At 41.3% G+C, this 22,853-nt stretch overlaps 1 protein-coding gene and 1 non-coding gene across 4 annotated transcripts in view; both read right to left on the bottom strand.

Annotated features, from left to right (window-relative positions):
* GRIA1 (glutamate ionotropic receptor AMPA type subunit 1) overlaps positions 1-22,853 on the bottom strand; it is a 281,186-nt gene that overhangs the window by 16,390 nt on the left and 241,943 nt on the right. For 2 of the 3 annotated variants that reach the window (XM_090288461.1, XM_090288460.1), the window contains exon 13: positions 20,051-20,298. In XM_090288461.1, coding sequence (XP_090144587.1) covers positions 20,051-20,298 — 248 coding nt within the window. Of the gene's footprint in view, positions 1-19,802; positions 19,998-20,050; positions 20,299-22,853 lie in introns of those variants that run through there. The other variant, XM_090288462.1, reaches the window with a different exon arrangement.
* Positions 7,791-7,921, bottom strand: LOC150000898 (small nucleolar RNA SNORA38). Its single transcript, XR_016513829.1, has one exon. It is a non-coding gene; the product is annotated as a small nucleolar RNA SNORA38 (small nucleolar RNA).

Raw genomic sequence — 22,853 nt, 5'->3', positions numbered from 1 at the left:
CTAAATGCACTGTCATATTAGGTGTCTCTAACTCAGCTGTTAGGCAAGCTTACCTATCTGGAACATAGCAGAAAAACCCAAGACAGTGTGTAAAGAAAATGCACAGGATTGTAGGATGATTGTTATAGTTAACAATTGTTTCACTGAGGACTTATTATGGGCCACACATTATATTAAGTACTATACAAGCTCTATTTCATTTAATTCTCACATCCCTATTTGATTGTCATGTTATTACTGTTTCCATTCCACAGACAAATACATAACTTGCCTGAGGTTCTAGCCCAGGTCTGTGTGACTGAAGTCCATCCACATAACCACTGTGATTTCCAGCTTTCCAAAGATGGGGCCCTGTACGCATCGACATGTCCCCTCCAGTGCTTACTTAGCCCCCCACCTCAGTCATTTTTAAAAACTCACTTTGCACACAGTTGTAATACCCAAGGATCTCTATTCTCCAAGACCACAGCAAAGGCAGCAAATGAGAAAAGTCTCATCATAGGCTGTTTCCTAAGATGCTTATACAACTTGACTATAAGGAAGGGGCCAAAGCAGTTTTTTTTGCCCTTTCTCACCCTCTTCTTTCCTTTCCTCCCTCTCTTCTTCCCTTTCTCTCTCTCTCTGGAGACAAAAATAATGGTGCTAGAAGGATGGTAGCCTGGGGCTATTCTGCTTCTGGCAAACTGCCCATACATATGTGCCCTCTGGAAGAATCACTGTCGGAATCCAGTGTCATATAATTGATAATGATAGAATCCTCAAGAAAGTTTATGTTCAACAAGTTCAAAACAGGAGGTAAAGAGGTATGAAGTTGATTTTAAAATATTTCCTTCTTAAAATATTATATTAACGTAAAAGCCAAGAGGTTAATAAGAACTCAGCTGTCTGGAAAATCCAGGGTCCTGGATAGCGGAAGCTATCCTCTTGATGAGCAGTAGTTTCCAGTCATGTAGATTTTATGGATAAGGAAAAAAGTAAAGTAGGTGTGGGAGAATCAATGTTAAAGTGTGGTAAATGTTAATTTTTCTAAGTGAAAATGTTTAAAGAGAGCAACTGCCATCTATCATCATCTTCCTCTAACTGAATTAAAAAAGCTCAGAAAGATCAAAGAAATAGGAAGGACAGTATTTCAGAATAAAAGGAAGTCTTTTAGGTTGAATGAATTTAGACACACTGTCCTTATATTCCTCTATAATTTGAATAAAAAACAGAACTGCAAGGATCAATAGCAGAGATTTTACAAAGGGCTCAAAGGATGCTTATAGCAATTGCTTATTTAGTTAAACAAATCTCCAGTAGAATTTTTCTTATGCCAAGTCCTCTGCTTGGCACAGAGCAAAACAAACAAACATAAAGCAAACAAAATAGAATCCTAATTCAACAGAATAAGAGTCATCTGAAAATTCTCAGATTCAGACATATGCTCAGGTAGAAGGGAAGTGATGGTCCTGGGTCATCAGAGCAGGCAGCTAGGCCTGTCATCACTGCCGTGGTGACATGTATGGCATTTATTCTCCAGGAGGGCCAATGAGCAGAAGAAACCCTCTCCTACCTGAGCCCTGACCTTCAGTCACAGGAGCTGATGAGTCCAGGGGAGCATTTGAATCAGTGAATTATCTTTGGAAGTCTTGGGGATGAAGATGTTGGAACTGTGGAAAGATGGTTTCCAGGATGACTTTGTCCTCATTAAGTTTCAACCTTACCACTGTGAAGAAGCTCAATTATCATATACTTACAGGGAAATGGAAGTTTGGAAAAAGCAGCCAAGGGAGATATTTCAGATGGTTTTAATTGGGCCTCAACTTAGAAAAGGCTGAAGACTGAATCCCGGGCTTCAGTTCTGAAGCAGTTGTCCACACTTCCACTCTTTTCCTTCAAAACCTTGAATTCAGACACCAAGAAGTGTTGTATAAAACAACCCTTGGAGTTTACACCCAGCCTGCAATGATGCACTTTGCCTCTCTTCTGTCAAAGGCAGCTTCGGTTTTCATCACAGTAGGCTGCTAAGCATCCTGCTCTCTTTTAGCCAGCGTGCGTCTCCCTGCTTCCTGTGCTTGCATCTTGCTGTTCTCTGTAATGGTTCTCCTAACGCCTGGTTGCCCTGCAGTGCTACCCGGGTTCTCCTTGAACACGTGATTTCTTGTTGACCTTTTCTTTGAACTTCCCTGGCAGCCAGCAGTCAATTCATTGCCTTACCTACTCTTTTTTTAATATGTAATAGTCTTAGTCTTTACCTTGATTATAAAAGCTTTGGAGTAAAGAGTTGGTGTCTTTGGACCAACTAGTCAAATATTTATGAGGGCCAATTAAGTGACAATGACTGTGCAAGGTATTAGTAGGAATAAAGAACTGAACATGTTATAAACCTCATTCTTCAAGGAATGTACAGTCTACTGTGGGAGGCAGAAAAGCTTCTCAGTAGTTAATGAAAGACCTGATTTTAAAATAAAAGGTTATGGAAGCATCAAAAAGGAGAGAGGTTAATTCTCTTACTGGGTGGGAGATAGAAAACGTTCAAGGAGTGCTCTGTGAAGAGGGGGAAGTGAACTCACAAGCTTAGAGCTAGAAAGCCCAGGGCCTGCAGAGTGTGGCTGTGATGGAGGGAACTTCTGGGAGATGAGATTGCGACCGCCAGCTAGTCCCAGCCACCAACATCACTGAATGCTGTGCTAGGAAGTCAACCTGTGACCTGCAGACAAGGAAGATGTGGAAAGTGTGTGAGCAGGGAGAGGACTCAGACCAGGAGTTTATCTATGCTCAGCAGTCAGCCCTAAGTGGTATTAATTAACCAATAAAATGATTCATATGAGAGGAACAGACAGGATCAAAGGTTTTAATCCTGGATACAGGGACAATGGAGATAGTGGATCACTGCAAAATAAACAGGGTTCACTTGGAAACTAGGGACTGGTTGTCAGTGGAAGAGTACTGAACCTTTTGCTGAGGTGCCAGAGGGCTGAATTAGACCAGGGAGAGGGAGCAACAGAGACATAGATTGCTGCTCGATATGATGGCAAATATTGGAGCTGTTAGAGCTCTCTAGGGACTGCCATTTGAAAAGTAGCAATTTGGAGGGATCCTGTTGGTGGAACAAGTGTCAGGAAATACATGGAGGAAATTCATGAACTAAATAGTAGGTTGGGGTTCAATCAGTGGTTCCCTAAAGGATGGTCCAGTGAGCCAGGCCAATTGTTTTTACTTATCAATGGGAAAATCAGGAAAGATAAGGGTTGAATAGTAACTTTTCAGGAAACTGAACTTTTTTTCTATTAAAGGACAGTCCTTTATGTGCAGTTGATTATTTCTTTCCCTTTTTGATTTTAATGCATTTCTTCTCTTATTAAATGATGTTGAGAGATGGTACTTTTTAATTTTGTTTCTTTTAATGCCTTTCCTTGGCAAGAGAACACATGCCACCATTTCCTTTTTGACCTTGTGTTGGTACATGCCAACTGTAGTCTGGGAATCTCTGGACTTCTAGGGGAAGAGACTTCGAGGGGCTCTCTCTGCATCTGCTTGTCAGAGGGGGAGTGCAGCTACCAATGGGTGAAGTTTAAAGAACTTTGGGGGGACTCTGAAGGGTGGGAATTTCCTTACACTGAATTAAAAGTCAGTGGACAAGTGAGCATGGTCATTCTAACCCGCCATTCCTTGAAGGCCCAGTGTGCTTCCTCTGTGAAGAAGGTCCTGCCCCCTCCTTTCTCCCTTTATTTCTCCCTGAGCAGGCCAGGCGGCAGCGGCCTCTCCTGTGTAGGCCTGCGGAGGGGGAGTAAACCGCTTTGGCTCAAGCAAGGGCTTGTGGAGGAACCTTTGGGGGGCTGTTACTGCAGCTTTGCCGAGGCCAAACCAGGATGTTTTGCTGGAAGTGGCAGCCAGAACCTCAGCCTGCCATGCCCAGGTAGAAGTACTGTGAGTCCAGGACAGAACTGGGCATTTATGGATCTGGGTCCTGGACAGCCCTCTCTTAATCGTCTCTGTTTCGGACAATGGTCTCAAGTGCTCCTTCTGCCTCTAGTCCAGCCTACAACATTGTCAGTGTGGACCATATAAGGTAAACACCATCCCTGGTGGGGCAGAAAGCTAAGGGTCCATAGGACCCTGCTGGCCCAGGAGCTCGTGGTGGTGGGTAAAGAGGGAGAGGTTAAACAGTGACCAAGCAGAAGCAAATAAAGGGTTGGTGGGGTTATATCAGGAGCCTCAATTAAAATGCAGATATTCCCTTATGGAATATAGGTAGGGTCAAAGTTCAGTTCACCTGTAACCACTTCAGGTGGTTTTCCTCTCTGGAGCATTCTCAAGAAACAGGGCTAAGATCCCTGATCTGTGATAGTATGAGAAGGAATGGTGGGCAGGCATTGAGTTAGCCGGAAGACAGAGGTTTTATGTTTGCTTTCTGACTTTACAAAATAACACAAATGGTATATTAAAAAAAGCACCCCACCCAAAAGAAACCCCACATATAGAACACTCTCTTAATCTTGCCAGTCTGAGAAAGATTCTGAAGATTCTGAAGGAAGAAGTCTAAAGGCCTGATTTTGAGTCCCTTACTCATCTCTTAACAAGGGGTATGACAAGTCCTGTAACTGCATCTGGAATGACCAACTGGTCTCAGTTTGCCTAGGACTTTCCTGGTTTTAGCACTGAAAGTCCCACATCCTGGGAACCCCTTTACTCCTGGGCAAACCAGGATAGTTGGTCACCCTAACTATACCTTAGTTTTCCCATGTGCATGATGGGAATAATTGCATACTTCTGCTCCAGCTGCCTGCAGTGTGAAGATCAAATGAGGTGGCAAATGTGAAAATGCTTTGAGATTAATTTTGGAAAAATGCAGATGGCTGGATGGGAAGCACCACTGAAGCCACACCTCTGTGTGTTGGCACATGCCCTACCTGGCACACTTTGCCACTTTGTGGAACCCTGTGCATACTTCCAACTCTAATATATGTTGGTGTCTGAAAATTCTCAGGTAGTGACCCCAGGCAGAATAGATGAGGAAACTTGCATGCCCTGTAACAGCAAACACATCACTCCATTATCCGTTATCCATTGTCAGCTCTTCCAACCAGTTTGAGATGGATGCTCCCAACATGACAGGTAACAAACACAGTAGCTGCTTGACCGGTGTTGTTGATTGAAGGAGTGGTTTTAAATTTCTGAGATGTATATTATACGATGGGGCTAGTTGAACCTCTAGAAAATGCACACTAGTTTTACACATGTGATATATATTTCTGGCCCTGTAACTTTCTTTAGGGCTAAGATCCCTTACCCAGCCCAGAGAGCTGTATGGGAATCTGAAGTCTGGCTCCTCAGACAGAAAGCATTTCAGAGGCACGTTGGATCCCTAGTCTGCCCCATATTGTGAGAAACAGGTGTCAACAGTTCATTTGCAACCACATCTGATCCTGTAATGCAGAACCATTTGCCAGCAACAGCAGGTACTTTGGTCTGTGTCAGGCACCTTGGAGCTACCTGACAAAGGATGTTGGAGAGAATGAATGAAAATCTCCCCACAATTAATGCAGGGAGTGAAAACACCATTCAGGACTAGAGCCAGCCCACTGGTCTCATCTCAGCCACCTCTGGTTCATGAAAGGAAGAAAAACTGGGCCAATTCTAAAGACTGGGCACCAAAAAACAGACGTCAGTGTGAAGAGAATGCTGGGCAGGACAGTAGGACCATTATTTTCTTTTCGAATTTAAAATACGCAGGGTCATAATGGTGGAGAATTGCTCCTCCTATGATAGAAAGTGGCTCCTGAGGAAGACGGGGGACCTCTGATCTCCCAGGTCCCCCACCCCACCTGAACTTGTCTCCATGTCTCACCGTCCCTTCTTCCTTTCCCTTTCCTCTGCCACCTCCAGCCCCTCAGCAATTGCTTCAGCAACTCCACTGGTATCTGTCTTTTCTAATGGAATTCCATGAGAGACTTTTTAGAAAATAAAATGATTCCCTACTGAAAACAGCAATAACGAGACTGAAAAAGAATGCATGAATTCTTTTCACTTTGTACTGTTATATTTGCTGTATCTTTTACCTGTCCTCTTTGTAATAGTGTTAGTTGTTATTAGTTTGTGTCTTCTTTCTTTTCTTCTATCTTAACTGTGACTACCACTCAAAAAATTCTTTACACAAAAATTGAGATTTCTAGTTTATTTAAAAAAAATGCAGAAGATCTGGCAATATTCCCACATGGTGATATTAGACTAGACTGAGAAGAAACTGTGCCCTTTAGACAGGCATGTACTCTTTGTTCACTAAGTCCCCATCGTTTCCTATGGTCTCCCAGACCGGGAAGTTTCCCGTTCATAGTATAGTGTAGTGGATAACAGCATAGGCTCTGAGGCTAGACTCCTTAGGTTCAAATTACGGCTCTGCCACTTACTAGCCATGTGATCTTTGACAATTTACTTAACCTCTCTGTGCCACTTATTCATTATCTGTAATGTGAGATCTTAAGAATACCTACTTCACTGGGTTCTTGTGAGTATTATATAAATTAGGGAATGCATGTGAGGACTTAGAGTCATGCCATATATAGCAAGTACTCAATAAATATTAATCATAATTATTATTTACTATAATGTTTGCACTGTTGTTTTGTGGCTTAGAGTACAGGAAGTATATCGCCTGTACCCGTGACTCTTAAAAATGAGGAAACCACAAATTGGTTTACTCCTGGTCCATTTCACTCATTTTCTTTACTTGGCCCCTGGGGACATTTTCAGTTTCAGTCCCTTTATTAGATGATGACTCCAGGGAGTGCCAATGTCATAATTGATTCATCTTTGTTTTTCTTAAGAGTACCAACTTTAGTGTTTTGAAAATACTGTGCTTGAAGTGTTGATAAAATTAAATTGTATAATCCTGGTCATACACTTTCATGCTGCCTTTAGGATGTTCAATAGTAATGACCAAAGATACCACAACTTAAGAGTTGGTTGGTTTAATTTGTGTCTATACAGTAAGACTAGTATTTCCTGGTTCTCATGAGTCAGACAGACCAGACTCATTAACTGATTTGATAATTTGCTCAGAAAGTCACCATATACATGGAGGGTGGTGGGGTAGAAATCAGTCCATGCGACAAGCAATCTACAGGAGTTTCCTGCTAAATATTCTGTTAGGTTCTGGGGAACAGTTGGCCCTTGCCTCACTGAGCTGTACCTTGAAATATAGGTGGAGAGTGAAGAAGGAACCAGTGAGAGGAAAGATAGGAGAGTAGGAAAAAGTTGTGTTTGTGAGCTACAAGGAAATTGGCTTGACTAGTACTATAATTTTTTCTTCTAACATTCCTCCAGAGGAATAAATTTAATTCCCATGGGAATAGAAAATGTGATTGTGAGGGCATTATACTCTTCTGCTAGGTTTCTGTGCTGAGGAGGGATGAATAATACATGTCAATTTCCCTGCCTGATTTTTTGTTTGTTTGTTTGTTTGGAGGCCCTGCAGACTTATTACTTCCATCTGTTTTGGAGGAAGTTTGTGCCTTTGGTTAGGGATTTACCTGGGCCTTTTCCCCTTTTCCTCCTGGAGAAGAGGCTGGTTAGGTATGATTATCAAGCCATGATCTCAGCCCACAGGGCTGTTCATAAAATGTTATTGGAACGGATGGCCCAGAATTTCTGTGCCAGGGCTCAGCCCAGGGCTAACCCTTGCCCCTGCCCTCTGCCTGCCTTCAGAGACCAGGCTTTGCTCAGAGCGTCCTACTTTCAGACATGTGGATGGGAGCTGTGTGGCTATGAGCTGACCCCTTGGAGCACTGAATATATATATATTTTTTTCTCTATGTGGGATGGTTGATCTTGAGCCTGCAGGGAGCAAGCTGGCCCCAGACTTCTCCAAGTCCACATTTCTTTGTCTCCAATTCTTACGTGTCCAAAGATAGGGAACCATAGACACGCCTTTGTAGGAGGAAGCACTGAATATTAAAGGGAACACAACCACACATTTGAACATTTGTCTCTTGGTATTCTGAAATGTCCACCTATTGCAATAAAATGAAACCCAGAGTGGTCTGGTCCAAAGAAGGCCGTCACCACATAGTTGGGTCAGATCTCCAAACTAATGCAATAGATGGTAAGAGCTGAGGGGAGGCAGAAAGGGACAGGGTTGGTGGAGGAGGAAAGGGGATTAATATTCAAGAACTTCTGCACCATGAGCTCCTCATAAGTGATTTCATTTATTCCCAAGGCCATCCTCTGAAGCTTGTTGCAGGATCCCCATTTAGAAGATGAGAAAACTAAGCCTCAGGGAGATAAGCAGTGATGGTTAGCATTTCTTAGTCACTTTAGTATGTGCCAGGCACTGTGTTAAGCACTTCATATGATCTCATTTAATCATTTAACACCACCTAAGCAAATGCTAGTGTTACCTCCAGTTGCTGTATTTGGGAAACTGAGGGTTAGGGAGGTGAAGTTACTTGTCTCAGTCACTTTTATTGTTAACTGGCAGTCCTGGGGTTGGTACTCAGCTCTGACTTTAGGGCCCTACCCATTAGTCCATGGTCCATATGGCTGCCTGCTGTGTACTCAAGGTCACGTGGTTGTGAATGTGAGAGTCAGGGTCTAAAGGAGTCTGATCACCACCAAAGCACTTTTGCTTCTCACAACCATGAGTCCTAGTGGCAGAGCTGGGACATGTATTCAGTGATGGGACAGGTCTCCAGAGCTGTTCTGTTCTGGTCTGCCTTTGTATCAGAGCAGCTGCCTTCTTAGAACAAGAAAAAAACTGAGGAAGTCTGAAAAAAAGTTGCTGATGAAAGGGAAGGAGAAAAAAGTGCTGTTTTGACAGCAACAGCCTCTTAAAAGAATACAATTTATATATCAGCGGGAGAAAGCAGGGCTGCAGCAGGCAAATCAGAGCCAGCGCTGGGTGGCTGTTCTTGCCTTGGTAGAGCATTCATTTCCCGCGTGCTTTGTCTACCCCGATCCATCCTTGCCACCTTCCTCTGACCACCTGCCTCTCATCTTTCTGTCATTAATGTGTTGCTCTGCTGTTTACAAGTTTCTCAACCAGGCATGATAAAAACGGAGCCCTAACTGGAGGAAATGCTCTTTTGTCTTGATTTCACCAGGATCCTCCAAAATAAATCTGCCCTACAGAGCTCTAGCCTAGCCTAGTAGTTCAAGAGGGAGTGCTTCAGATGCGAAGGCCACCTGGTGCCTCATTTGCCCTGATATTTTAAGGATGCCACCATAAAAGGTGGCGGAGGCAGTGGGGTGTGTCTCCATTAGCACAGGGGTTGGGATGTGCAAAGAACAAAGGTTTTGAAGTCAGGTTTTGTATTTAAACTCCAGCCTGCAAAGCACTTTAAGAACCTGGGCAAAGTGTCACCTCTCTGAATCATAGTTTCGTCACCTGAGAAAGGGAAATGATAATACCTAAATAAGAAGGTAAGGGGAAGATTATTACTTGAATATCCCTAGTGCACTGAATACATTAGCATTGCCCAGCAAGCAGTAAGTAGGTGAGAAAGGAATGTAAGTCTCCTCTTCCCCACCCTCTGACTTAACAGTGTGATCAGTCTCAAATGATCTGCTTTTCATTGTTGAAAGGAACCTAAAGCACGATGTAGTTTAAAATCCTTGGGGGTGTTTTGGTTTCATCTGTTACCGGCAAGCAGGGAACCTTAATATTTATTCGATGTGCCCCTTTCCATTTTTAGGTATAGGGCAGTGACATCAGCCCGTGGCAGGGCCTAGTCTAGAACAGAAGGAAATGTGTGCCCCCCACACACAAATGGAGCAGAAGGAAGACAAGGATTCCAGAGGGAATTCCTGCAGTGCAGGCAGAGGATCGTTTCCCTTTGTGGAACCTGGGTTTTCTGAATTGTGTATTGGTAAGACTAAATAAAAGTGTGTGTGGGGGGGCTGGGGTGGGTAGTAAATGATCTTCATTCTCCAAATAATCATTCCTCCATCACAATTTCCCTCCTTACATCCTTGAGGAGACATTCTTTCCTGCTGGTTGAGAAGAGGTTCTGGAATCAGGCTGCCTGGGTTGAAAGTCCAGCTCTCCTATTTCCATGCCAAGTAATCTTGGGTCAATTCTGGAATCTTTCTGCACTCTTGTTTTCTGAACTGTATGTTCAAGATGAAAACAATACTGCCTTCTCAGCTTTGTTGCTAGGATTACATAAGCTAATACACATCAGATACTTCCTAGAAGTGCCTAGGATGAATCTGTGCTCAATAAATAAGTTCTGTTAACAATAAGTCTTATCACTACCACTAAATATGCTAAACAAAACCCTTGTCACCCCCCAGCCTGGACTTTAGCACTGGGCTATGGCACCAGTCTCCCGGGAGGCTTTCTCTGTACTCCCTCTAATCCATCCCACGTGTTCTGACCTTTGTATTGGTGCAGCTCTCCTTTGGAAAACCTCCAGTCTCTATTCACACGCGCGCGCGCGCGCACGCACACACACACACACACACACACACACACTTTTTCTTTCTGCCTCCCTCCCCTTTGTTCTCTCCTTTTTCATCCCCTGACTCCCCCTCTCTCTTCCTTTCTCTTCAACTTTTCTGAGGATGCAGGCAAATCTAGCCTCTCTGATCAGGCCTGACCTGGGTCACAGAGTTCATGAGGTTACCATGACAACAAGCATCCCTGGCTACCCATTTAGGAGACAAGAACCAATTGAAAGGCACGGTCATTTCCCTGGGACATACTGTATTCATTCTCAGCAGCGGGCTCTGTACCAGTACTATACTATGGAAAGAGAGTGGGATGGAGGGAGAGAAAGAAATATTGGGGTTTTATTTTATTTTTTTAGTGTGTTCTCTGTGGGGGAGGACCACAAATTGTTCTAAGAGAGAGAGACATTTTATTTCTAACGAAGCCTGTGGTGGGTGGTGGTTGAGGATGGGGCTCCTGTGCATTTCTGATGAACACAGTTTGTTTCAAAAAGGAGAAAAAAATAAGTTATCTGGTTCAAAAGTTAGTTTTTGGTAGGTCTGAAGGGAAGAGGATGGGTGGAGAATTATCATTAATGAGTACCTTCTGTGACAAGCACTTCATGCTATTTAATCAAAACTCGGTGACTGCAGTAAATTATTATTCCAACACCACAGACAAGAAAAGAGAGGCTCATAAAGTTATGGTGGCTTATCAAGGTGTAGGGCATACTGCTTGTAGAGTAATGACTTCTGAACTTGAATTGAGGTTGTATTTGACACTGTTTTAATACAGCATCCCTGTCATGCTCCCGTCCCGCTGGTCTTCTTTCTCTTTCAAAACTGCCTCCTCTTCATGTTCTGCCTCCTCAGGCCACTTCTTCATCTCTCTTGCCTGACCTCTAGCTCTGTTTTTCCAATGTGGGCAGCTGTCTACTTGTAACAGGATCACCTAGGGGACGTGTTAAAATTACACATTGCTGGATCCCACCCTGGACCTGCAGAGTCAAAAATCTCAGGAATTGGAGTATAGAAAGGGGCATTTTTAAAAACCACCTTCCCTAGATAATTTTGATATGTACTAAAGAGAATTATTTTTATTTTATTATTTTTATTTTAGAGTAAAAGACTCAACACTACACAAGACAGTATTTGCTTATTTGTTTCCCAATTACATTCTGGGTCAATGTGATTCTCTGAAAGTGAAGAACTCTCTTAATTGCCTTTATAATACTCAGATCAGTGCTAGGCAAAAAAAGGAAAAAAGAAAAAGTTGAAGAAAGGCCCACTGAACTAGCCTGAAGATACAATCATTTCACATGGTCCCAATGTGAAGGTGGCCAACTTCTGGAAGTGAGAACTCTTCCCCCAAAACTTGTGATAATCTCTTTCTGAGTCATGGCTTGAACTTCAAGTGGGTTTTAGTAGGTATTTTTCAGCATAGGGTGTGTGAAGGAAGAAAACTATTCAATAGGAATGCCAATGAGACTAAAATGCTGATAGCAATCTTGAGCTTATGTCCAATAAAATAACAGATATAGGCAAGTCACAGTCAATGCAGTAGGAAAGGAGATTGGCAGCCTCCATCATTGTTCCTGTGTTCTACAAATTCTGTACCCCTCCCAGGGAAGCCTTTCTCAGCCTTCTAGGCTTTCCAGAGGTGAAACAAAGGGGGTGGCAATAATTCTGTTTGCGAGGTAGACCCCACATCTGCCCATTTTTCTGTCCTTGCCAGAATCAGGTTATACCTCGTCGGGTCTTAGGGAGTGGCACAAAAGTCCCAGAAAGCTTACATAATGGTTTTCTTTCCCAACCTGTCAAGTCTTAAAGGCTTTGGTGACAAAGCCACTTCTTCCATCTGTTTCCATCCTATTATGGCCTGCGACCACATTCATTATCTCCTACAAAAATGACCGCAACAGCTTTCTAAATAGCCTCCCTGCCTGTGATCACCCTCCTTCTGATTTCTGTTGCAAATCATTGCCAGGATAATCTTCAGGAAGCCTGTCTGATCACGTTCCCTCTAAGTCAGTGGCCTTCAGTGACTCCTACTGACATCAAATCAAATCTACAGAGATGTTGGAAATCCTTCACAGTTGGACCACAACCAACCACTCCTATTTATTAATGCCTTTTCTGGTTGAAGGGGGCCCTTGTGGTTCCTGAAAACAAGCTGTACGTTTTCCCATTTCTGTGTTTACTCACTCCATCTCCTCTAACTGGAAGACCCTCTCCCTGCTTCTCATCTATCACAGTTCTTTGGGACCTATTGTGAATGTTAGTCCTGCCACAGAATCTTTGCAAATCCTCCCACTCAAATGTTGACTCTATATCTCTCGAGTGTTTCTGATTCTCTTACAGTATTGGATAGGATAATAGGTATCTATGTAATTCGGCCTATGAACTACACTTGATTTTGCATCATTTAGGGATGGGGATTGCATCTCTGTCACCACTGCTGCCTAAGCAGTGTGGACAGTTCTTTGTGTGGAGAAGGATTCAGAAAGGATTCTGTGAAGCTGAGTGGAAAGCACAGGGAGCAGACCTTCCTGGGTGCCCATCACCCATTAAGCTGCAGGATCACACTGCACTATGCTCCTGTCCCCTTGGCCCATACGTCTGGCATGGACAAGACATGTAACAGAAGACAGACATGTCATGATCACAGAGCCCAGAGAAGACTCCATGTAACACAGTCACAGTTAAAGACCACACTTTGACCAATGTCCTGTATAGGGCATAACTCTTAGCAAATCCATGAAATTCCTGGTAGATGGTTTGTGAAGGTGAATCATTAGTTGAGATTTTCATTTAGGTTGATTTTGTGTAGATTCCTTCTTGGGTTGGTAAAACATAGGCTATGTGCTCTTACTTAGGAAATTCAAACATACTGTCCCTAACTAAAGGGAGTATTCATTATAATAACACAAAAAAGACTTCAGTTCACATCAGCAGATACAATTAGTTGGCAAAAAAGGGCCAATGTATCATAATTAGTGGATTTACTAATTGCTTTTCCCTAGTGACTGGCATTGGCTGGGTAGGTCTTTAGCCACAACGTAAGGGCTTGGAAACAACTTAGCCCCTCACCCAACCCCAGACATGCATTGACAGCCAACAAACAGCATCTGTTTCAAAGAAACACCACCTGTCCAAATGAAAAATCAAGCACCGAACCACCTTGCTTCATCAGAGTATTTGTTCCCAGAGCAGGAGAGACAAAAATGAAAAAGAAGAAAAAACCCCCTAAATAAATGAACAAACAAACCAAAACCCCCCCAAAACAACAACATGCATTCTGTCACTAACAGCCTTTTAATGCTCTGTAGGGACCATGGCCTGGCTTCTGCCAAGTAGACTTGGCAAGTTTTAGGGGAACATTTGGGCCTTTAGATATCAGCTTTCTGACCTGAGGCAGAGCTGGGCGATCTGCCTTGGAGGAATCTGGAGCTTGTTCTGGGCAGGCCAGAAGGGGTGAGTGAACGCCTCACAGGTGTGTGGGGGTCTGGCTTATGGAGAGCAAGCGGTGGAGGAGGACTGCCAGGAAGGTCTTTTCTTTCCCTCCCTCCCTTCCTTCCTTCCTTCCTACCTTCCTTCTTTCCTCCCTTCCTCCCTCCCTCCCTTCCTTCCTTCCTCCCTCTCTTCCTTCCTTCCTTCCTTCTTCCTACCTTCCTTCTTTCCTTCCTTCCTATCTTCATTCCTTCCTCCTTTCCTTCCTACCTTCCTTCCTTCCTCCTTTCTTTCCTTCCTTCCTACCTTCCTTCCTTCCTTTCTTCTTCCTTCCTTCCTTCCTTCCTTCCTTCCTTCCTTCCTTCCTTCCTTCCTTCCTTCCTTTCTTCCTTTCTCTCTTTCTTTCTCTCTTTCTCTCTCTCTCCCCTCCCCCTCCACTTTTTGTAGTATGGGCATTACATTTACTTATTTTTTAAAAAATGTTTTAAAATGGAATTTATTGAGGTGACATTGGTTAATAAAATTATATACATTTCAGATGTATAATTCTATAAACATCATCTGTGTCTTGTATTGTGTGCTCACCACCCAGTCAAGTCTCCTTCCGTCACCATTTATCCCCCTTTGCCTTCATCTACCTCCCTCTCCCCCTTTTCCCGCTGGTAATCACCATACTGTTGTCTGTGTCTGTGTGGGTTTTTTTTTTTTTTTTTTCTTAATCCCTTTACCATTTTCACCTAACACACCCACCCCTGACAGCTGTCAGTCTGTTCTCTGTATCTATGAATCTGTTTATATTTTGTTCGTTAGAGCCCATAAAATAAGTGAGATCAGTGGTATTTGTCTTTGTCTGACTGGCTTATTTCACTTAGCATAATGGTCTTTAGGTCTATCCATGGTGTTGCTGATGGTAAGATTTCCTTCTTTTTTATGGCTGAATAGTATTTCAGTGTAGGTATTCCACAGCTTTTTTACCCACTCATCTATTTATTAATGGGCACTTGGCCTGCTTTGAAATCTTGGCTATTGTAAATAGTAAACATAGGGGGTGCATATATTTTTTTCGAATTAGTGTTTTGGGTTTCTTCTGCTATATTCCCAGAAGTGGAATCACTGGGTCATAAGGCAGTTTGATTTTTAATTTTGTGAGGGAACTCCATACTGTTTTCCACAGTGGTTGCACCAATCTATATTCTCACCAACAGTGTGCGAGGGTTCCCTGTTCTCCCCATCCTTGCCTACACTTGCTGTTTGTTGATTTATTGATTTATTGATGATAGCCATTCTGACAGATGTGAGGTAATATCTCATTGTGGTTTTAGTTTGCATTTTCTCTGATGCATCTTTTTATATGTTTATTGGCCGGCCTTATGTTCTTTTTGGAGAACTGTCTATTCACGTCTTCTGCCCATTATTTAATTGGGTTTTTCGGGTGTTGGTTTTTACAAGTTCTTAAAAATTTTTGGATATTAACTTATCAGATGCATTATTGATGAATATGTTCTCCCATTCAGTGGGTTGCCTTTTTATTTAATTGATGGTTTCCTTTGCTGTGCAAAAACTTTTTAGTTTGATGTAGTCTCATTTCTTTATTTTTTCTTTTGTTTCCTTTGCCTGAGACAATGTATTAGAAAAAATATTGCTACAAATGTTTGAGATTTTATTGCCTACATTTTCTTCTAGGATTTTTATGGCTTCAAGTCTAACATATAAATCTTTAATCCGTTTTGAGTTTATTCTTGTGTATAGTATAAGAAGCTGGTCTGGTGTAATATTTTTGTATATATCTGCCTAATTTTTCCAATACCGTTTATTGAATAGACTATCTTTATTTACCCCATTGTGTGTTCTTGCCTCCTTTGCCAAATATTAACTGACCATAAAGGCACAGGTTTATTTCTGAGCTCTCTATTCTGTTTCATTGATCCATATATCTGTTTTTATGTCATTGCCATGTTTTGATTACTGTGGGCTTATAGTATAGTTTGATATCAGGTAGTGTGATTCCTTCCACTTTGTTCTTTCTCAAGATTGCTATAGCTGTTCAGGGTCTTTTGTGATTCCATACAAAGTTTTGGAATATTTGTTCTAATTCTGTGAAATATGCCTTTAGTATCTTGATAGGAATTCCATTGAATCTATAGATTGCCTTGGTTAGAATGGACATTTTAATGATGTTAATTCTTTCTATCCATGAATACGGTATATACTTCCACTTATTTGTATCTTCTTCAGTTTCTTTCTTCAGTGTTATAATTTTCTGAGTACAGATGTAGTTCACCCTTGGTTAAATTTACTCTTAGGTATTTTATTTTTTTGATGCAATTGTAAATGGAAATGTTTTCTTGGTTTCCCTTTCTGATAGTTCATTATTGGTGTATAAAAATGTAAGTGATTTCTGAATGTTTTTTGTACCCTGCTATTTTACTGAATTTATTAGTTTTACTAGTATTTGTGTGTGTGTGTGTGTGTGTGTGTGTGTGTGTGTGTTTGTGGAATCTTTATGGTTCTCTATATACAGTATCTGTAATCTGCAAATAATGACATGTTTATGTTTTCTTTCTAACTTGTGTACCTTTTTATTTCTTCTTGACTAAATGCTATGGCTAGGACTTCCAGTACTGTGTTGAATAAGACCAGTGAAAGTGAACATCCTGATCTTAAGGGAAGCACTTTTAGTTTTTGCCCATTGAATATAATGTTGGCTGTGGGTTTGTGATATATGGCCTTTATTACATTGAGTTATGTTCTCTATATTCCCACTTTGCTGAGAGTTTTTATCATAGAAAGTGCTAGATTTTATCAAATGATTTTTCTGCATCTATTGATATGATCATGTGGTTTTTATCCTTTATTTTATTTATGTGATGAATCACATTTATTAATTTGCAGGTGTTTGTACCAACATTGCATCCCCAGAATAAGTCCCATTTGATCACAGTATATGATATTTTTAACGTATTGCTGGATCCTGTTTGCTAATATTTTTTGTTCAGTATTCTAGCATATATATTCATCAGGGATATTGGCATATAACTTTGTTTCTTTGTAGTGTCCCTATTTGGTTTTAGGATTAGGATAATGCTGGGCTTGTAAAATGAGCTTGGGAGTCTTCCGTCCTCTTGAATTTTTTGGAATAGGTTGAGAAGGATAGGTGTTAGATCTTCTTTGACTATTTGGTAAAATCCACGTGTGATGCCATCTGGTCCAGGAGTTTTTTTATTACCACTTCAACTTCACTAGTTATAGTCTGTCTATTCAGATTCTCTGACTTTTCCTGATAGAGTTTTGGAAGATTATATGTTTCTAGGAATTTATTCATTTTGTCCAGATTTTTCAATTTGTTGGCAGATGAGGGAGAATCCCCCCCAAAGCAGAATTATCTTCTAGAGGACTGGCCCCTTGTAGTATAGGCTTTCCCCGCTAGGTCAGTATTCTAGGAATCCTGCTATATCAGTATACCAGTTGGCATTGTTGTGAAAGGCTGCGTTCAGCTTCAGTAAAAATTTTTTGAAGACTTTTAACATATTTCATGATGGGTGATTTATAAGCACACCTGCCCACACTGCACTGAGTGTTCAGCAGTATTTGACCAAAAATGGCATGACTCCCATGCCCCACCCTCCCTATTCACCCAATCTCACCCAGAACAGTTTTTTAAAAAAATTTTCCTGGGTGAAAAAAGTCCTCAAAGGAAAACATTTTGCTGATGTAGAAGAGGTGAAACAAAAAGACAGCAGAAGCACTAAAAGGCATCAAAATTGATGAGTTCAAAAACTGTTTTGAGTAGTGGAAAAAACATCTTGATAGGTGTATTGCATCGAATGGGGAGTGCTTTGAAGGTGACAGAGGTTTAAACTTGTAAGAATAAATACACATTTTAAAAAATAAATAAATTCTGTTTTTTGTTTGTAATATTTTCTTAAATTCCTTTGTATTTCTTTGGTGTCAGCTATTACTCTTCCTCTTTCACTTCTGATTTTATTTGGATCCTGTCTCCTTTTTTTCATGATGAATCTGGTTAAAAGTTTGTCAGTCTTGTTTATCTTTTCAAGAAACCATCTCTTGATTTTATTATCTTTTGTATTGTTTTTCTAGGACTCTATGTGGCTTATTTCTGCTCTCATCTTCCCTTCTACTTTCTTTGGGTTTTATTTGTTATTGTTTTTTTAGTTCCTTTAAGTGTAAAGTTAGTTTGAGATGTGTCTTATTTCTTGAGGAGGGCTGTAGTGCTATGAATATTCCTCTTAGGACTGCTTTTGCTGTGTCCCACAGATTTTGGGTTGTTGTGTCCTTATTCACATTTGTTTCAAGGTATGTTTTGATTTCTTCCCTTATCCCATTGTTAACCTATTTATTGTGTAGTAACATATTATTTAACCTCCATGTCTTGGTGTATAGTTTTTTTTTCCTGTGGGAAAAAGAAATCTCTTCAAATATTGCCTCTACTCCATCTTCTCCTGTTCTTCTTGGAACTCATAGAAGAAGCACATGGGATTTTTTCTCTTTCATGTCTTTTAATATTTTTGTTATATTTTCTGTCTTTTAAAAAAATTGTGTGATAGTTGGGGAATTTTCTCCAATTTTTACTCTCAGTGTACTAGTTCTCTCTTCAATTTTGTATAATTACTGTTGAACCCTTCCATTGAGATTTTATATCAACAGCTACATTTTTTTACTTCATTAAGTCCTACTTAGTACTTTTCCAAATACGTCTGGTCTTTTATGATGGACTCTTTTTCTTTTAAAATGATTTTGTTTACTTTTATGTCTTAATTTTACTTCTGGTTCTTCCTTATGTAGATTGTCACATAATTTACCATTTTGCCCTGCTTAGGGAAGCCTCAGAATAATCAGCTTATGCTTTTCACTCTGGTTTTGATTTCCTTTTCACTTTTTGGCTTATGAATTTCCTAACTTGCATTTAAAAGTCAATTTGTTATATATTTATCCAGCATATGTAGGTGTTTTATAGGAGAAATTTTGTTCTGCCATATTGCTGGAAGCAAATATCCTCTAGGTCCCCTTTTAGAGACTATCGGAGTACCTGTCATAAGTGTCATGAACCATTAAATAACAATCATCTGTTCAATGTCTGTCTTCCTTGCAAGAATGTAGTTCCACTGGGACAGAAACTGCCTGTCTTGTTCAAAACTGTAGCTCTACTTCCTAGCTGACTGCCTAGAACACTGTAGAGCTCAATACAGTGAAGGCAGAGGTGGCCCTGGATGTTCTGTCAAATGGATCAGGAATTCCTCTCCATTCTTTTGCAACCCTTTAAAATACTCCTCACCTTTTCTTGAACACTATCCTTCCCTAAAATGAGTTAATCCCTCTGTTATTTGGTATGTCTCACAAGTGACTTTGCACTGTACTGTTTTCAGTTACCTTCTGTATAAATTACCCCATTTGGATTCATGATCACCTTGGACTTGGGGAGGGCTGGGATGAGTATCGTCTCCTTACAGATGAGGAAATTGAAGGTAGGGGAGATGATGAGTCTTACCTTCTGTGAGACAGTCAGTAGTAAATTCCAGAATTAAATCTAGGTCTTCTGACTTCAAATCTATAGGACTCTACCTTAGCTTTTGGGATGACACCAGAGTTTTTTTTTATGTGAAAATGAAGTCCACTTTGCTCTTTACTGAACTACCTGGTTTTTTGCTAAAGAAATCAGTATCTGGGAAGGACTAGATGCTGCCATTCATTTGGCATTATTTTGATCTACACAGGACTCAGACTACTTGATTTTTCATTTGGACAGTGTGTTTATGTTTCTCTTGAGACAAACATTACAAACCACCTCTGTCAAAGAATCCAGGTTTCTGGAGAACTCTGTTCGTGGCCTAGTTGAATGCGGGGGTGTCTGGTAAAGGGATGGTGTATTACAGATCACAGGACAGAAACACAAAGTTCATTGATGTCTAACACACTTGGGGGGGGGGTAAGGCGAGGTGTGGGGAAGAACACAGAGGCAGTGACAGTCATAGCAAGCTGAGGCCCCCAGGTCAATTTCCAACCTCAGGGCTGAAGATCTTGGGCGGCTGGAGTCTTCCAGGCCCACCAGTGTCCAAGAAGAGCCCTCTTGACAGCTGGGACTGTGGCATTGTAGCCATGTGGCAGACACGGCAGCTTCATTCCTGAGATAGGGAGGGGAGATGGGGTACCAAGGAAGCAAATCTTGGCTACTTACCTCAGGGCGGACCCCTTGGGTGTCGCAATGCCATAGCCTTTGGAATCCAAGTTACCTCCCACCTTCATAGTGTCACAGGGTTTCCGTTGCTCAATGTACTCATTCATGGTAGACTCCAGAAGATAGGCATATTTGCCTTTGGATTTCCTCACTCGGATCATCCCCTCCTCTGTGGTCCGTACAAACACTGATGGTTCTGCTGACTTCATGTATGTCCACATTTTTTCAAACACGGCAATTTTAGACCTCTGGCAAGGGATAGGAACAAAACTGGAATTGAGTGCTGGCTGTGCTTGGAATTGAGGTCGGCATACACACTAATGAAGAGCTGAGTGTAGCTTGATCACACGTTCATGAGTGAGATTAGCTCAGGAAGAAACAAATTATGAATGATTGCAAAATAAGAGGCTCTAATTAGTACCAGTAGGTTCCAAAGTACAAATATCTTACAAATACAGAACAAACAAAATAGCTCAGAATCTTTTAATTACTGCTAAGTAGTTATATTCCTGTTAAATAAGGGGAGAGTTAAGAAACTGGGGCTCTGTCTGTCTTTTAAAAACATTAAAAACTTACGTTGCTCAGTAAGACAGTATTTATACAGCTCAGAAGAAGTGGAGAGCTCAGTATCAGTGGAATCTGATTTCATTATTGGAGGACAACAGTGAGGAATTTTAGGATCCTGGGTGCCAAGTTCCAGTCTTCCCATAATGTAAGATTTGATTTTCTCTCAGAATGTAACTTGTAGTCTGATAAAGCTAATAACTCGAGGCCCAATATTGTCACCTAGTTTACATTTTAAAAGCCTCTAAATCTGGCCAAATTGCTTTTCTCATTTCCTCCTGGACTCCCTTTGGGACTTTGCCTAGGCCGTGTTAGTCCGCTTGATATGCGAGTTCTCTCCAGCCACATCCTACTCACCATTTCACAGACCAGAACAAATCCTATGTATTTTGAGACCACTTCAGTTCCAAGGACAGTAGTTCTCAGACTCTAGTGGATGCTGAAATTATGTATAGAGATTGTAAATATGCAGATCCCCCTGCTGTAAACTAGATACTGATTCAACAGGTTTGAAGGGGAGCCTAGAATAAATCTCTTTGAGCAATTTCCCCATGTGATGCTGGTCTGTACAGCTTGTGTGACCCTTACTTTGAGAAGGTAAGCATACAATGGGTACTCAGTGGATGAACAAACTTGATTGGTAGGATACTTGTGCAGAGGTCTCAAGTCTGTGGACGCAACAAGAGGGCAGGGGACATCTTCCCTTCTGTAAGTCTTGTACATAGTAAGCCCTTAGTCAGGGCCCATGATCCAGGATCACAAGTCACCATTCTCATCTACCATGGTCTTTCTAAAGGGTATCCTTTCCCCAAAGGGTAGATGTATTTTAGGAATGTTGGAGTCTAGCTTTTGAAAAGCTTTGTAAATGAACAAATGTTAAACATATATCAGGAACTTTTTAATTTTATTAAAAAAAAAGTTACTACTAGAATCATGCAATTTATGTAATCTGGTTAATATATAGATTACAGATTTGTTTAGTAAAAAATTTTCATTATACATGTAATAGGTTATTTTTGTTAGCACACAAATATTGGGTCTATTTCCTTAATATCAACATTAAATCTTGGCCAAATATTGATATATCATTAAGTTGCTATTTGACCCAACTGATCTACAGAGATATTTGGGCCCAGGAAAATTCTAGCGCTCTATGGAAAATTAATGGAAATAGTTACTGAGAATTTCAGGGAGACATTTGGTAGAGTGAGCCTTAGGTTTTCACAGTCTATAATTAGGTAAACCAGATGATTGTTTTATTGTATGGTTTATAGTCTGGAAAGGACACTGGACTTGGGAGTGAGGAGCCCTGAGTTCTAGTCCTAGTTCTACTGCTAACTTTTTCCATTTCTTCTGTAGGACTTTGGGCAGGTAATCTTTAAGTCCTTTGCTAGCTGGAAACATTTGATTCTTTATCTGGAAATACATCATTCAAGCAACAATGTCAATGTGAGAAAGAAGAACAAAGAAAAAGTAGGCAGTATTTGAAAGTTAGGGGAAGAAATACTCAGAATCAATCATAGCATATACAAGATATTGAATATTCTCTCCCAGGAAACGAGAATGTGAAAATTCAGCTGTGACCAGATTTTCAGATGATCTTCTAGGCACAAAATTAACAAAACACGCAGCAGGGCAATTGCAGGATGCAATCTGACCTGACAGGATGGCCACAGCAGGGAGCGGGGCTGCTGACATGCCGAGCTGAAGAGCCCTCTGGGCAACAGTATGCAGAAAATTCATATGTTCTCTCAGCCTCACCCCAGTGCCCCAACACCAAGGCTGTGCTCACAGCTGTTTAGGGCGGACTATCAGGAAGACCTCATCTCCAGGAATGTGAAGGCAGCATGAGTGGCAGGGAGGGTTGGAAGCATACTTGGGGTATTTGTTCTTGGATCTCTCCTATCATCTGCAACTCCCATGGCCCTTGACACATCTTAATTAACCTGTCAATGGAGGATTAAGTGACTTTGGGTTGGGGCTGCCAAGAAGCTCTGGGCTGCCGTGGTGACTAGAAGCCAGATTTTTCAGTCTGTGGTAGAAGAATTCTTGTCTCACTATTCTCTCCTTCTGCCTTCTGGGGTGGTAGGTGATCTTGTTTCCCTACCCTCCCAAGTACTGGTCAGAGTCACAGAGGTGGAAGGGCTCATGGAACACATCTTGTCAGCACTCCTTTTTCACACGTAGAGAAACAGAGGTACATAGTATGGCAATGAAATGTCTAATGTTACATGGTTTG

The sequence above is a fragment of the Furipterus horrens genome, unplaced genomic scaffold (genome assembly GCF_987537825.1).
Source record: "Furipterus horrens unplaced genomic scaffold, mFurHor1.1.pri manual_scaffold_10, whole genome shotgun sequence".
NCBI classification, from domain to species: domain Eukaryota; kingdom Metazoa; phylum Chordata; class Mammalia; order Chiroptera; family Furipteridae; genus Furipterus; species Furipterus horrens.
This window is presented reverse-complemented; position numbering and strand designations above follow the sequence as displayed.